At 34.1% G+C, this 17,755-nt stretch overlaps 1 protein-coding gene across 3 annotated transcripts in view; it reads left to right on the plus strand.

Annotated features, from left to right (window-relative positions):
• LOC136041549 (uncharacterized) overlaps positions 1-14,898 on the plus strand; it is a 34,995-nt gene extending 20,097 nt beyond the window's left edge. For 2 of the 3 annotated variants that reach the window (XM_065726238.1, XM_065726240.1), the window contains 3 exons: positions 3,072-3,820; positions 12,109-12,833; positions 14,597-14,898. In XM_065726238.1, the coding sequence (XP_065582310.1) occupies positions 3,072-3,075 (4 nt within the window). In that variant the 3' untranslated portion in view covers positions 3,076-3,820; positions 12,109-12,833; positions 14,597-14,898. The remainder of the gene's footprint in view (positions 1-3,071; positions 3,821-12,108; positions 12,834-14,596) is intronic. The other variant, XM_065726239.1, reaches the window with a different exon arrangement.
• The last annotated feature ends 2,857 nt before the right edge of the window (positions 14,899-17,755 follow it).

Here is a 17,755-nt window from a genome sequence, read left to right on the forward strand (position 1 = left end):
GAAGCATTATTTTCTGTGGAAGTTTTCTTGCACTCTGTTAAATGTTTTCTTGATGGACACCCCTAATACTTCTGATTAAAGATTTGACACACCTCCCTAGGTATGGCTTGAAGGGGGGAGGGTAACTCCTCCTTGGTTTTACAAATTTGTGTAAGCCGTTTATTTGTATAAGCCGTATAATAGTTGTATAAGCCGAGACCTCATTGAGGTCTCGGGTCCTCAATTCTGAGATAACCCAAGTTGGTTTTCCTTCTCCTGAAAACACTTTTGCATTTTCAAACTTCTCGGTAAAGAAATGGCTGATCTTGACGAAACTCGCTTCAATTGTAGATATCAATTACTAGATTCGCTTGTAAACAGAACAGAGTCGTGTTATTTAATCTTTTAATTTAATTTTCCAATGTCGTTTTTCGATTGCGTCGTTTAAAATAATTCAGGTTTAAAGGAACCGAACTGGTAGCAACTCATGCCTTAAAAACTTTCTTATGCTCACGTATAATTTGATTTTTTCTGGTTGTTCAGATCTAGCCTCCAGTTTTTTTGAAGTCATAAGTCGTCTATTTTGGCCTTATTCATTTCCCATGTGTTCAATTCAGTCACCTGTGGTTTTCAGACCTCTCTGTTGTAAAATGGTTGATTTTAGCACTGCTTGGCTTCAGTCGTAAATACCGAAAAGGGTATTTACATGTAAATAGAATAGAATCGTTTTATTTTATCGTTTAATTTTTCTTTTAAATAATCTCGTATTTAAATAGAATCGTTTAAATTAAATCAGGTTTAAAGGGACCGGTCTGTTAGCCTAGCAACTGGCCTTAAAAATATGTTTATGCTCGCATTTGATTTAGTTCTGTCTGATGGTTCAGTAGTTAGTTTCAAACAACTCGATTACAATACGAGGTTGAGAGGGATATAACTGAAGAGCAAATAAAAGGCGACAAAAGAAAAACGGTCTCAATAAGCAGTTTTGTTCTATTTTTTACTTCTCAATAACAGCAGTCATGGGGATTTCTTACTTGATAAAAGCCCTTGACCTAAGGTTTAGCAGCAAGAAAAGGGTGAAGAGAGAAACACAAAAATTGTAGGTTTTTTTTTTTTTTTTTTTTTTTTTTTTTTTTTTTTTTTTTTTTTTTTTTTTTTTTTTTTTGACGCTCTTGAAACCCTAGTGAGACATGGTATTAGCTTTAGGATAACTGAAGAACAAAACAGCGAATTTAAGTGGTTTAAGTGATGGGATCACACCCCTCTGGCCTTGGTCCTTCGAGCCAACCCTGCACCTCCCCTATCATATAGCTATGAATTTGACTATAAATTCTACTAGCATTGAATAATACAGCATAATATGGCCTGTTTTGGTTACTTTTAGTATCACGTATAAACAAATATGGGATCTTTTGGTCAGTGTTTCTTTTTTATTTTGACATTTTCCTCTGTAATTTACATATTTTTAACTTAATTTGCCTCTTTGTTTTATTTCCAGCCGCTCTCCTAAAATAAATTTAATGAGTAAATGATTACTGAACAGATCTAATGACTTCCACTGTTTTTTTTTTTTTTTTTTTTTTTTTTTTTTTTTTTTTTTTTTTTTTTTTTTTTTTTTATACATTTTCACAACCCGTTGCTGATACGATAGGGCAAGTTGAACCATCCTTATATGAACACTATCCTTGTATGACAGCTAATGGTGCCAATTCAATCAATTTAAATTTTAGGCTGAAGGGAAAAAATGTATTAAATCTGGGAGGGGTGGGGGGTAATTTGTCTATTTTTCGTGTTTTTTTACGAAGTACAAAAGCGGTGTTTTTTTTTAAATGTTATTTTACATGTTAAAATTTTAACATGTTTTTTTCCTTCCATTTTAGAAAATTTGCCCAGTTGTATCAAAACCATCAGTAAACATATTTTGTTTTATATTAAAGGTCTATTCCTAATGTAATGCTGCTTAAATGCAGTATTGTTTTTCAGTGATTAAAGAGTATAGAAAATGACAAACTGGTTTTTCACAGAAAGGCAGCATTTTTTTGGGAAATATTTTAAATTTGTTAAAACAGACGCTTTAAGAACAAAAATTGCTTTACAGAAGCACCAATTTCTTGAAGCGCCACAAAATCGCATAGAAAAGTGTACCCTAGATTTCCCCCTCCTTTGGTCTTGTGGTTATTTTCATTGAAAATTGCCCTTTTTGGAGCTGTCATTAAACCCCTCCCCTCCCCCCTCCTCTAAATTTTGGAAATTGACAGCAGAATTTCTCTTCCCAACACGATCCCTTCCTGAGATGCGGCAAAGAGGGTGAGTCATCAAGACTTACAGACGTCAACGGCATTCACTAAGCTACACGTTTAAAGAGAAACTAATCTGAAACTTGTCTGTGGCTATTGGCTACTACTTTTTGTTCAAAATGGCTCGAAAGAATATTGAATTGAAAGTTTATTTTCGATTTTTAAATAAACACGGCTGAATTTTGAATAAAAAATTAAATGCCTTTTCAGCTATTTTCAACAAAAAGGATTTTGTAATACTTCCATTGATAGACTTAACAATTGTACTTTTTGGCTTCATAATTAAGAGCATATAAATTGCTTGTTTCGTTTTTATTGGCTAAAACTCTTAATCTTGAATAGTCAGCCATAAAACGGGTTTAAAATAAGCATTTGGAATTTTTTTTTTTTTTTTGAAAGCTTTTAACTTCGGTTATTATTGTTTAATAAACACGGCTGATTCTAGTTTGAAATGCGCTATATCCTGCTGATATATCAGCAAAAATATTTTGTACAGCTTCTCTTTTTTAGTGTTATATATCTCCTTTTTATATTAGTATGCATAGTATATGATTTTTATTATTATTAGATTTGTGGCCCATGGTATTGTCAGATATTTTTCACTAGTCCTTTATCTAGGTTTTAGTTTACTAGTGAGCCTTCTTTTGAAAGAGCTAACAGAAAAACTTTTGGGATAAATTCTCCAGGAAGATCATTCTAGATCAAAGTGCAACGTCCAATGAAGCTAATTAGTTTTTTTTATTATTATTTTTTCCTTTATTCTTTTTTTTGGAATTATTTAACTTGAACTTTTAGATAATGCAGCAAGTGAGGTCTTATGCCCCAGTGCAGTCTCCAGGGTCTTCGCCACTATATCCTGCCTCTGTTACTTTGAGTGTAGGGACTTCACATAAAAGTCCAATGTCACAAACTGCCATTCATCCATCTCAGACTCAACGCTCCCAGCACATATACATGAGCAGATTTCACACAAATATCTTTCAATTGTGAATCCAAATATTGTTGGCTTACCAGTGCAGGTTGTAAAAAACAATTTGAAAATTAAAATGCCAAATGTTAGAAGGCAAATGTCAATAAAATGGATGGCCATGTACCTCAGTCACAAAATTTGACAACAGTGAATGAGCCTCCTTTTGAACAGGTACTTCCGTTGAATGAAATTCTAAAATATCTCTGAGTCGTGACGTGAATATAAGTTGAAGAAGTTCAAGAATCTGTTGTTTAGTGCTAGTGAGCAAATCCCAATTTTAAATGACACAAAAACACCTGATAAAGAGCCTCAAAAAAAACTTCAAAAGGACAAAGGATAAACCTGGCGAAAATAATGTAGATGGTGTTATTGATGGTTCTATTTTGGTTGAAGAAATCCTGATAGAAAAATCGAGCAGAGTAGACGGTGATGGTGATAGAGTTGTGAAAATTGCAGAGAATGAAAAATCTAGTGTAAAGAGTGTAAGAAAATGATAATTGGATTAAACTGCCTAAAGACTAAGGATATTGGAATTATGAAGCCAACAATCAAGCTCAGCAAACTATCGCCTGAGGTAATTGTTTTTCGGTTTTGTGAGTAGTTATTACTTTGTTCATTTATCTTGAATTTTTTTTCACTCGTTTATTTAACATTTTATATTAATTTATTATAATATTATTAATTAATATCATTATTTTATATGTTAATATATATATATATATACATATATATATATATATATATATATATATATATATATATATATATATATATATATATATATATATATATATATATATATGTATATATTTCTGTATTATTTTGTTATCATTTATATTACTTTGTTTATTTTATTCCATCAAAAACTGTGAGTATGCACTACTTAATCACTGCTTAACAGCAGTACAGTATAGTAAACTATAGGCCTAATCATAAACAAACAAGGTCGAAGTAATTAGGTTTGTCTAGGTTAAACTGTAATACTTAAAAATATGCTTTTATCAGGATATACATGATAAATACCTGATAGGGGGTGCAGAATAAATCATCAGTTTTGGCTTTCACTCTCTTCGTTTTTCATTATACTTTTTAATTTTCTTACATTAAAAAAAAAACTTTGGGGGGGGGGCATAAAAAACCTAAGGGGAGATGAACCATGTACCTCCTCTTTGTTCTTCTACTAACCTTTCTAATTTCCTTGTAGATTCATTTTTTTTTCGTTTGACGAATCCAAGTAGAAACCAATTGCATTGAAAATTATAAATTAGAATACAAGAGGAGGTAGGTTCAATTCAACCCGATACCTCAATTCTAATATAATTTCTGATTTCAATAAGATTTATATTTTTCATAATTTTTATGAAAAATATTAGACTCCTTTAATGAAAGGAGCAACATTAAAACTGAAAACGAACAGAAATTATTCTACATATGAAGAAGTTGCCCCCTACTCGACACCTTATTCTTTGCGCCAAAGTTTTCAACACTGAATAACTTGTTTTATTTTCTAATCGCTAAAATGGCTCAAATAAGTTAGATATATAAGTTAGATAATAAGTTAAATAAGTTAGATGCTAACGAACGAAAAGTTGAAAGGCTGACATGATAAATATATAATTTTTTGTAATCATAACTTCTATTATTGACAAAACAAGGGACATTACTACTACTGATGTGTCTGTTTGTTCGATTTGATGTTTGTTTGTTCTGCTCTCCATGGCTTTCATTTTTAACTTTTCTGATTTGATAGTGATGTATTGTTCTTTTTTCTATATTTTTTAAGCCTACAATCAAACTGTTCGTGGTAACGAACTGTAGTAAGGAGCGACCCAGCTCAATAGTAACCAAAACTCTAAAAAACGGAATTTTGATACCAATAGATATCAAAACAATCGCATTTTAATGCTGATTTTAAATATGTAAATTTTATCAAGTTTAGTTTTACCCATCAAAAGTTATGAGCCTGAGAAAATTCGCCTTATTTTAGAAAATATAGGGAAACACCCCCTAAAAGTCATAGAACGAAAATCTTAATGGAAATCACGCCATCAGATTCAGTGTATCAGAGAACCCTACTGTAGAAGTTTCAAGCTCCTATCTACAAAAATGTGGAATTTTGCATTTTTTGCCAGAAGGCAGATCATGGATGCGTATTTATTTATTTTTTTTGTTGTTTTTTTTTTATTTTCCCAGGGGTGATCTTATCGACCCAGTGGTCGTAAAATGTTGCTAGAGGACTGATTCTAACGGAAATGAAAAGTTCTAGTGCCCCTTTTAAGTGACCAAAAAATTGGAGGGCACCTAGGCCCCCTCCCACGCTAATTATTTTCCCAAAGTCATCGGATCAAAATTCTGAGATAGCCATTTTATTCAACATAGTCGAAAAATCTCATAACCATGTCTTTGGGGACGACTTACTCCCTCGCAGTCCCCTTGGGAGGGGCTGCAAGTTACAAACTTTGACGAGTGCTTACATATAGTAATGGTTATTGGGAAGTGTACAGGAGTTTTCAGAGGATTTTCTGGTTGGGGGAGGGATTGAGAAGAGGGGGATATGGTGGGGGAACTCTCCATGGAGGAATTTGTCATGGGGGAAGAAAATTTCCATGAAGGGTGCACAGTATTTTCTAGCATTATTAAAAAAAATAATAATAAATAAAAATAAGCATGAAAAAGTTTTTTCAACTGAAAGTAAGGAGAAGCATTAAAACTTAAAACGAAATGAAATTATTACGCATATGAAGGGTTCACCTCCTCCTAATACCTCGCTCTTTACGCTACAGTATTTTTAGTAATTTCAACTATTTATTCTACGGCTTTTGGGATTCAGGGGTCACTCTTAAGGAATTGGGACACAATTCAAGCTTTAGTGTAAAGAACGAGATGCTGATGAGGGGTTGAACCCCCTCACATACGTAATAAAACTGCGAACACAGAAGTTTGTTGCGTAAGCTAATTCGTAAGTTACGTATATCTTTTACTAATAAAAACGTTCGTAAAAAATTAAAAGTTCTAGTTGCCTTTTTAAGTAACCAAAAAATTGGAGGGTAACTAGGCCTCCTCCCCCTCTCCTTATTTTCTAAAGATCTCTCGATCAAAATTATAAGAAAGCCATTTAGCCAAAAAAATAAATATGCAAATTTCGTTTTAATTATACCTCTGCGGAGAGCCAAAATCAAAACATGCATTAATTCAAAAACTTTTAGAAATTAAATAAAAAACAAGATTTTTAACTGAAAGTAAGGAGCGGCATTAAAACTTAAAACGATCAGAAATTACTTCGTATATGAAAGGAGCTGCTCTCTTCTCAACGCCTCGCTCTTTATGCTCAATTCTTTTACTGTTTTGAAAAGTAGAGTTGAGAGAAAGAGTAAACTTTAGCGTAAGGAGGTATTAAATAGGTGGTTTTATTTCGATTTATGTTAAATAAAGAAAATCTCCCCAACATTAAAACTTAAAACAAGCAGAAATCATTCTGCATGGGGGGGGGGGGCTTCCCTTTTTGTAAATTATTTATGAGAGACTGATCAAACACAAGGACCGTGGTAGTTTTATAGAACATTAAGATTTTAGCATAAAGACCGAAGTTTGAGGAAGGAGCAGACTACTTCATATTTTGGTAGTTTTAGCTAGCTCCCAAGTCCCCCTCACTTATTTGAAGCGAGTATTATCTGCTTAACTAACAGGGGTTTCACGAAGCATAATCAGCATAATAAGCATATCAGCATCTAAAGCAGAAAATTCTTATAAAACTTATTAAAGTTTCATTAGAAATGGTGATTAGTCGCTGGGGATGGCAGCCAGGGTTTCCATTCTAGGGGTTTCCCCCTATAATACGGATTTTTAAGGTATGTTAGGGGCAAACTTTTTATTTAGGAATTTGGGGAATTTTACAATCTTCTGGATTCTTTAAGGAATTCCTAGGTTTTATTCTAGATCTAGTGATCTTTCACGATATAGCGCATATATTAAATATTCAATCAAATAAATCATAAAGCAAGCTAACTAGTAAAAAAAAGAATGGAAAATAGTGGTCCATTACACCTCCCAATGTGTGCCAAATCAGTATTCTTGCAAATTTACTGCCTTTGAAACTTCTGATTTAGCACTATATCAGATTTAGACCTCAGAGCGTCATCATCAAGAGGATTGGCGAACATACTTTACAGAAAATTGGAAATATTTTCTATGCTTCCTGTTTCACAACATTTGCTCAGGTCAATTTTTTCCTCAAATTTAAGGTTTATTTATGGCACTTGGTATTAACCAAGTGACATATAGCGATCGCAAATTCTGTCGGTCTGCCCCGGTTTTGCTAGTTTAGGCACTTCCAGGTAAGCTAGGACGATGAAATTTGGCAGGTGTATCAGGGACCGGGCCAGATTAAATCAGAAATAGTCGTTTTTTTCGATTTGACCATCTAGGAGGAGTAGGGGGCCGGTTAATTCGTGAAAAATAGAAAAAATGAAGTATTTTCAACTTACGAACAGATGATGGGATCTTAATGAAATTTCATGTTTGGAAGGATACCGTGTCTCAGATTTCTTATTTTAAATCCCGAACAGATCTGGTGACATTGGGGGGGAGTTTGGGGGGAACCTAATATCTTGGAAAACGCTTAGAGTGGAGGGATCGGGATGAAACTTAGTGGGAAAAATGAGCAGAAGTCCTAGATACATGATTGACATAATCGGAACGGATCTGCTCTATTTTGGGGAGTTGGTTGGGAGGAAGGGGGAGTGTTAATTCTGAAAAATTAGAAAAAAATGACGTATATTTAGCTTACGAAGGATTGATCGGATCTTCATGAAACTTCATATTTAGAAGGACCTCGTAACTCAGGTCTCTTATATTAAATCCCAACCGGATCCAGTGTCATTGCGGGAGGCGGTTGGGGGGGGGGGGAATCTTAGAAAATACTTAAAGCGGAGAGATCAGGATGAAACTGTGTGGGAAGAATAAAAACAAATCCAAGATACGGAACTGACATAACTGGACTGGATCTGCTCTCTTTGTTGGAGTACGGGGGGGGGGATAATTCTGAAAAATTAGAAAAATGAGGTATTTGTAACTTACGAATGGGTGATCAGATCTTAATGAAATTTGATATTTAGAAGGATCTTGTGCTTTAGAGCTCTTATTTTAAATTCCGACCAGATCCCCTGACATTGGGGGGGGGGGGGTGGAGGGAGAAACGGAATTCTTGGAAGACGTGAAAATTGGGGTATCTTTATCTTACGAATAGGTGATTGGATATAAATGAAACTTGATAAATAGAAGGATATTATGTCTCAGATGCTCTATTTTCGACTCGAATTGGATCCGGGACATAAGGGGCTGGAGGGGGGAAACAGAAATCCTGGAAAATGCTTAGAGTAGAGAGATCAGGATGAAACTTGATGGGAAGAATAAGCACAAGTTCTAGATACGTGATTGACATAATTGGAACGGATCCGTTCTTTTTGGAGGAGCTGGGGGTGTTAATTTGGAAAAATTAGAAAAATTAAGGTATTATAACTTAAGAACGAGCAAACGGATCTTAATGAAATTTGATACTTAGAAGGAACTCATGTCTCAGAGCTCTTATTTCAAATCCTGACCATATCTGTTGACATTGGGGGAGTTGGAGAGGGAAATCGGAAATCTTGGAAAACGCTTAGAGTGGAGGAATCGGGATGGAGCTTGGTGGGTAGAATAAGCAAATGTTGTAGATACGTGATTGACGTAATTGTTCTTGATTCGCTCTCTTTGAGGGAGTTAGGGGTGGGGTTCAGTGCTTTGGCGAGTTTGGTGCTTTTGGACGTGCTAGGACGATGAAAATTGGTGGGCATGTCAGGAAACTGCACAAATTGACCTGATAAAATCATTTTTCCTGATTTTACCATCTGGGGGGCTGAAGGGAGAGGAAAAATTAGAAAAAGTGAGGTATTTATAACTTTCGAGTGGGTGATCGAATTTTGATAATTCAAAATTTTGATAATTTGAATTTTGTTCTGAATTTTGATATTTAGAAGGACCTCTTATTTTAAATCCCGGCCGGCATTAAGCCTCCGATTTTCCTTTTAAATCAATCTATTGATTCTTATAATTTTGCTAGAGCTCATACCATATGAGCTCTTGGCTCTTCGGGGATCGTCACTAGTGCCATATGAGCTCTTAGCTCTTGTTATTGTCTATAATCTATCTCTTCCAAATGATTCAAATCGGTAGGTAGTAAGGAGTGTGGGGTATATCTTCTAGGAAATGTTTAATGGTTTTAGTTTTTACTTATAGTATCTAATCGACACTCCAATAATTCTCCAAATTCTCTTGTTTGTACTTGGAATGCCTAATAAGCACGGATAAGTTCGATCATCGCCGCATCAAGGTTAGGTGAGAAGCTTGATACTTGTTCTTATAAGAAAGACGCAGCAACTGAAATATCAATTCGATGCCCTATGTACCAGCAGTAACTCAGGAGTATATTCCCAATATCACCCTTCCCAATATCAAAGCCTAAATGTAAGAAATAGGCGAATGACCACCCATATACGCATACTATGTTTTGAATTAGTACAATATCCTCCTAAACATTTCCTCAAAATTTTACCTTAATGCATTTACCCTTGCTAGTGGTAGTTAGAGTAAAAGTAGTAGTGTGCGCATAGTTAATACCTTACTTGATTTAATACCCACTCTACATGTCCTGAAAATTTTGACGTAATACTCTAAGCCATTTCTGAGATATTACTGACACGCCCTTTTGACAACCTACATTCCTATCGCGTATTTCGATTTAGTTCAGTATCTCCAAAACTTTCCCTGTCAGTTCCACCTTAACAATGGCATCGTTTTTTTTTGGGAGGGGGGAGAGAAAGTTGCCCCCTGCCGAAATGATATTATTCCAATTATTTTATTTGGTTGTAATAGCCTAATAAAACCAATAAAGGGCAGATCTACTTTCTTTCTTTGGCTTAAAACAAACTTTAAAAAAGCAACAGAAAATGGAACAAGAAGAAAAGAGTATTGAAAAGGGATTTATTTCGCATTTACGTTTTCTTGTAGTAATACAATAACAAAAAGTGAAGAACATTTTAATAGTGAAAGCAGCTCAACTTTGACCAAATTAAATAGAAAACGCGACCCAATTAATGGTCGAGTCTCAGCTTTGGCTCATATTTGTTATGACCCCTCTGAACAAAGAGACTTTATTTCCCCTTAGACTAGCAGAAGACAATTCGGAGCAGAATTATCAGAAAACATATTTTAAAAATACATTTTAGACTTTTCTTTTACACAAGTCTTACAACACCCCTTTCCCCATAGATCCTTTAAGGGAAGGGGGACTAAGGGGGCACTCGCCCTGGGTGCATTAATCGCAAGGGCACAAATTCAAAATAAATAATCTGACATATATAATCATTTGTAATTTTGAAATCCTCTCTCGTTTTACTGCATGCTTCTTGTTCTAATTAAACAATCATGCTTTTCAGGAATCGTTCCTAAGGGACTGGGCCAAAAGCAAAACTTTAACGCAAAAAGCAAATTGAGGAAGGGGATGCTCCCTTCATATACGTTTTGTTCGTTTAAGTTTTAAAATTGCTCCTCATTTTCAGTAAAAAATTGTTTTTTCGTTTAATATCTGATGTTTACTCAAACCTTGCCGGGAATTTGGGCTCCTCTCTCCGTGTCAAATTTTTCTTGAATATCCTTCTCCCACAAAAACTTCCTTCGTGAAAATTTCTCCCCTGCTTTAATTACTCCTCTCTTTGTAAAATTCCATCTCGATTCATTCCCTCCTCACTGAAAATGTCCCCCAGAGAATTTTTCGTACTTTAGTTAATTTTTCGGTCGATGGCGTAGTTTTTAGTGAATTTTCGATCGTTTTTATAATTATTTCGTGATTTGGAATTGACATGAATTATTTTCAACCAGTTGAAAGAATATTTTTGCTTGTTTTGTTTTAGTGCAACTTGCTGTCACATTGTGTTTCGTTAATAAAGCTGTTTGGATTGGGAAAAAAATTATTCTGGTAATTCCTCCTCCCCCCACCTCCCGGCCATCGAAATTTCTCCCTGGGAAGCTTTCGTCCCCCTTGGAAATTTCTGCCTGCAACTGCTTACTCTTAAATATTTTTGGTCACTTAGAAAGGACATATGGCTGATTTCCGTTCGAATGAGTCCTCTCCCAATTTTCTATGACCATTGGACAATACAATCATCCCTGGGAAAAAAAAAAATATCCATTATCTTTTGGCAAAAAAATGTAAAATACTACACTTTTGCTGAGCGGAGCGGAAATTTTGTTCAATAGGCTCCTCTTGTAAACTGAATCTGATGGAATGATTTTCATTAGTATCACTTGATGCTAAGGTGTGCTTATCCCCTTTTTGAAAATCAGGCAAATTTTCTCTGGCTTGGAACTGATGGGTAACATTAAATTTATGAATATCATATAATTTTGGAATATGCATAAAAATTCAGTTCGTTTTAAATATTAATTGCTATCAAATTCCTTTTTTTTCAATTTTGGTTAATAGTGAGTTGTGTCATTCCTTACTTACAGTTCATTACGACAAAGTATTTCAAAAGTGGTAAGCAATCCACAACAAACTCAGTTTACATTCGAAGCGAATCCCCAATATTCAATAGCTTCGCATAATTGGGGAGGAGGGATAGACCATTCACTTCAATATATGATGTAAATATGGCTAGCCAAAGTGAACTTTCATTTAAAAGTCCGGCATCGGCGTTGCCAGCTTATGCATTGAAATATCAAGGATGGCCTCGATTCTAACCGATCTGGTTGTTGGTTTATAAATAAACTAATATGAACATTTATAATCAAACTTATGGAAAAAAATTTCAATGAAACTACTTTTAGGTACTTTTCAATTGATGAACAGTATACTGCAGTCATGCACTTAGTTACACCGTCCAGTTACAAATGTACACCATCAAATTCTTAATAGTACACCATCAATTTCTAAAGTAGGCGGAGCCTGGATCCATAGAACCATCTCCGCTGGTTTCAACAACAAATGGGAGAGAAGATGACGTCAGATAAAGCACAAAGATCACGCTATTTAAGCGTGATAAAGATCACGTGATTTAAAGCACAAAACGAGTGGGACGCTTCAATTTATCATTTACATTTCAGAGTTAGACTGAAAAACATCAATCGTAATTTTTATGCTACGCTATTATGAAAACTGAAGGATCAATTTCTGAAAAGCACTTCAAGTTAGCTGCAGAAGAGTTAAAAGGAGTTGGCAAGCGAGAAATGAAAGGTTTCCAGCCTGTGTTGAAGAAAAAAGAGTTTATTTTTCGAAAAGAGAAGATGCACAACCCTTGCTGTGGCAATAAGGTTGTTACATCTGAGATGGCACTACAGCGAAATTTAGCAGCCCTCAGAAGAAAAAGAAGGGTTACCCAGCCAAAAGAAATAGTACCTGTGTTTCGAGAAGATTTTCGATTTGCTGTCACTTATCCTTTTGGCCCTGTTGATTTTTACTATTCGTATATAGCAAAGGTACAACCTTGGAGCATTAAAGAATTTGGAGGCTGGTATTTGTGCGAATACCAAGATGGCTTCTATCTTTCTTATAGGTAATATAAGCTTCTATCAAGTTTTCTAATCATTTCCTTTTCCAGGACTTAGACAAAGGGGTTTTGTAGCCCTGTCTTTTTATTAATTGTTTATACTCATGTGCTTAATCGTGTATTTCCGTCGTGTTTTACAGGCCTATATAATTTATCTTAGATTCCCAATTTCAGGACAAACACCTCCATCCTCTCCCTAACTCTCGTGAAAATTTACCGCTGGTATAGATGACCATATCAATATATAAAACCGCAGCTTAACTGATTGAACGAAACAATTTTTAAGGACAAAACATTCGTGCGAGTATGTTTGGCAGAATTGGCTAGCGTGTGTATATTAAGATAAATAGTCTTTCGAATCTCTCTGGCGTCGCTATTTTTAGTTGTTTTATTTTTTTAGTAGAAAAGAGTGAGAGATTGTTGTTCGTTTTAGTTTTTATCGTTTAAACAAAGCCTAAGCTTAACAATTAAAAGTTTGTACTATTTATACTATATAAGTTCAGGTAATAGCTATTACGCATTAAGTTATACGTAACAATTTAATTTGTTTAAATTTGTATGTTTAAATTAAAACTTTTCGACATCCGTATTAACATCACTCTCTACAGTCATCACAAATACTTTAACCAGAAGAATAAGAAGAAGGTGATATCTTTTGAAAATATAGAAGCAGTATTCTCAAAATACTCTAATAAAAGATATTTCATTAATAGGCTATACAAAAATAAAAATCCACAAGAAGGCTTTTCAAACACTTTGACGCTTTATCCTTTTTTACTTTTTTTATCACCACCCTTGCAATTTTTTCTTTTTTGTATATTGATTGAAAAAAAGAAATTTGTTTTCGACACATTAAAATGCAGATAAAAAATGCAAACAACAGTTGAAGTAAGCGTATTCCTAAATACTATCATTTAAAAAATTAAATTTCGTCTCTACAAAGGAGACCAATTGCTTTAGGCTATAAGTTTTATTTTTTAAACAAACTTAAAAAACATTTTTTTTGCAGAAGCTAGTATTTTTTTGTGAGGATTAAATTTATAACCAACATAAATTACTGCTGCACAGTTTATGCAAAATATATTGGTAAAATTGGGTCAAATTTATTGAAGCGTGGTATTGCCCTAAGTTAGTGGAATTCTGAAAAACTACCACTTTTCTGAAAACTAACTTTAACAAAAGTATCCCCAGGTGGACGTGAATAACCTAGCAATAAGAACAAGACTGTCACCCCTTTATAAGCAAACGCATTAAGCCAATTTAACTAGGGAGAATAGTTAAATTAAATTAAGCATAGTTAAGGAAGCTTGGTCTGACCACCCCCCTGAATTTTTCATATGATTTGTAAAAAACTTGACAAAAAACATATAAAAAAATTTTTAATTTGTTTTTTCGTTATTTTAGTCCCCCGACCCCCTCCAAATTAAAAACCCCTCCCTCCTCTGGCTATGGCCCTGAACGTGCAGGCTATCGCCATGTCCATGTCATTTAATAAGTTGGATTTCAAGTTAAATAAAGAGGCTTTTAACGATTAGATCCTTTTCATCCACTCGTGTGTTAGTTTGGCTTGTCTAAGGAAAGTTTCTTCGTATGTTTGTGTGTGTGCCTTAATAACCATTCCTGTATGAGTTTACTTATGTTTATGTTCACGTATGTCTTCATTGTATATTTATGTGCATTTCTTTTCTTTTTCTTTGTCCGGTTTCTTGAGCTACCCTGCTATTTATACATATTGTATACTTGTATATTTATACAGAGAACTATTACAGGAATAAGCAGTGACTTGTACCCAACGTGGCGTAAAGAATCCTATTGGCTCAGTTCTTATAAAAAAAAATAAGCGGCATAAACCAGCTGGTCGAACAAAATAGTCCCTGCTTTGAATACTCCTGCACTGGAAGAAATTGGCAGAGCCGTGAATGCTGCTATGCTGATCTTTAATTGTCCAGAGGAAAGCGTTTCAAAATATACACAAGTAAAAATTATCGGTGGATTTGAGGATGAGTTGTAAAATTGTTATATCTTTCTGAAATTTTTATAATAAAAAGAGAAAAAACAAATTCACATTAAGTTTGTTTTTATAATAAAAGGAGAAAAAACAAATTCACATTAAGTTTGTTTTAATAAACAGAGTAGGTCAGTGCACAGTTTTCGTTTCTTGAGGTGGCAGTGGGGGTGGGATCAAAATTAGAAGTAGCAAAATATTAGAAAATAACGGGGATATTTGATTGATTGATACCTGTGCTTTCAACATTCCACAAAAACAATAAGCAATGAAATAAACATAGCCACTACTAGAAGGCCAAATACCCTAACAAACAAACACAAAGTTGAATTCACAGAATTGATTTCCACTATCTTGAAAAGATTTTCCCTATTGTTTCAACTTTGTATTTGTTTGTAATGGAAAGGCTGTGTGGCCTTCATTGCTATTTTCGCTAAATACTCTATGCACAAAGGGTCGATTAGCTAATTATTTCTCATAATTTACTAATTAATTAACATTTAATTAACCAATTAAACCAAATTATTCAATACTTTGTCTTTCCTTTTCCAAAAAATCAAAAAAAAAAAAAAATTAACAGAGACATAAACCTGCTCTCACCCTGTATCTCAAGTGAGGGGAAACCTTTTGAAAATTATCTATTGACAAGCTATAATTGATCTCCAAAGATTACTGAATGTAAAAATTAACTAATAAGTCTCATGTCCTGCCGAATTTTACTGATTAATTGGTTTCTATCAGTGGATTAAACCCCGGGAACCAATATGTATCTCAATTTTGATAAATTCACTACGTGAATCCCTAGATGAGCTAATTATTCAAATTAAAGCATTACTTAACGATGTTTTAAGAGATATTTTTATATTTCATTGTTTAAGGAGATATTTATATTTCAATTAGATACTATAGACAGAAATGTAAGCCCCCCAAAAGATATTCTAATCTTCATCAATTTCTGGGAATCTATTGTTCACATTATCAACTAAATTAGTTTTTAATAATGCAAAGTTACGCCCTTATGAGGAAAAACTATGCTACAAGGCCAGAATGCTGTTACACCACATAGTCAAAATATTCGTTATTTAGCTGGAGCCATTTTGAGAAATCTGTCAGTAGCACCCCAAATCTGTTACACGCCCTGTCTTAATTGGTGTAGCCTATTAAGGGTTGAAAAGATCCTACATCATAGAAAGATTGTGTACAAATTGTGAACAACAGGCTAAGCCTTTTTTTCTTTCATTTATTAGACCATGAGAAATGACTACGCCTCCCGTCACTTTCATTGGTCTCTTTATTACTGAATATAATATTGTTAGAAGATATCACTCCATCCAAATCTGGAAGCTGGCTGGGGAATGTTTTATAGCAGATTTTAATGCGTATTTATTTATTTACAATGTAAGAGGTTGAAAAAATACTGAAATTTATAGCTGCTCATCATGGTTTAATGTAGCTCTTTACTTTTCTTTGAAAAACTTTTTTGTGGAAAAAATTTTGGAATTAGTTTTCTTAAATAAGTGACATGTAGCAACTTTATCATATGGGATTTAAGGCTGATTATTATTTACTTGTTTTATAGTAAAAAGAAAGCAGCAGGTCCGCCGACGAATTTGAATTTCTTAAACCTCCATAAACAAATAAAGAAGAAACACGTCGGGCTGCTTCTCGGTATGGTAAGAATAATTTAAATTACTTAAAACAGGGCAGAACTCAGCAATGGTTTAAGAAAGTGACCAAAATGGGAGGTCACTTGTGCAAGTACCTTATTTTACTTCTGGATGGACCGCCTGAACAGACAGCCAATAAGCCTAATAAATACCTAGCTTTGGGCCTGTCTTTCATCAAAGTAAATGTCAACATAAAACTGATTAACTTAATCATGAATTTGGGGAATAGAACAACAAACGTTGTAGAGTTCTATCAAGAAAACATAATTGTAGGCTCAAGAAAGCACAATTGTCTCTTTTAGATCTGGCAACACTGCTTGAAAGACGTTAAGGTTACAGTCACGGTTATTTGCAGATTAGGCGGCTAGAAGATTAAGAGCTGTGTGTGGTAAAAAGAGAGACGCCGATCGAAGGGAACAAAATATTAGTCTCAAAATTCATAAATTACGTGAGTTGGATGATTAATCTCACGCATTAATGCAATTATTAAATACATTAGATGTGTTAAGTTTAAGGAAAATGGAGTAAAATAAAAAGCTGGAGAGCATGAATACGTTCGATAAACACTGTCGTAAGCAAATAAATGCCCTTTTTCGTTCTGTAATGTACTTATTTATGTGTTTTTGTTTCTCAAAAATGGCTCGATGATTTTTGTTTTTTTGGGCAAATTGACATCCTAGGATCTTCTGGCCTAAAGAAAAAATCTATATAGGTCACGAGTTTGAGAACATTCGTTAATTTTGGAAAAAGACGTTAGTGACGTTGCACTTTTCAGTACATTGCCTCTGTAGTGGTTATAGCGTTCTTAGTGACTATGAAGCAGGGAAAATTACACAAAAAACATATAATTGACAAGAAATGTTATGTGATTGACGTCACAAATATGAGCACGTTTCCAAAGGAACATAACTAAATATAAAATACCAAGTGTAATTAGTCTATTCACAGAAGGTGTTTTAGTCAGACTTATAATGAATAGAGGACAAATGAACAACATACACCGTCAAATATGACAAAACTCATCCGACCAACTAAGGTAAAGCGGATTTTTAAAAAATGTCTAAAATAATGTTAAAACAAAAACAAAGAAACATACCATTGGAATGCTTGCGTCAGTGACAATTAAAAATAGTCAAAAACATAAATGAAGAACAAAGAAATATCCGTTTCGAAGATAAGCAGCAGCAAGAATTAAAATGAGTCGAAACCAAACAGAAGAATAAAGAAATATATGGTAGCAAGGTACACAAGAACGA

Source organism: Artemia franciscana, unplaced genomic scaffold (assembly GCF_032884065.1).
Source record: "Artemia franciscana unplaced genomic scaffold, ASM3288406v1 PGA_scaffold_27, whole genome shotgun sequence".
Taxonomy (NCBI): Eukaryota; Metazoa; Arthropoda; class Branchiopoda; order Anostraca; family Artemiidae; genus Artemia; species Artemia franciscana.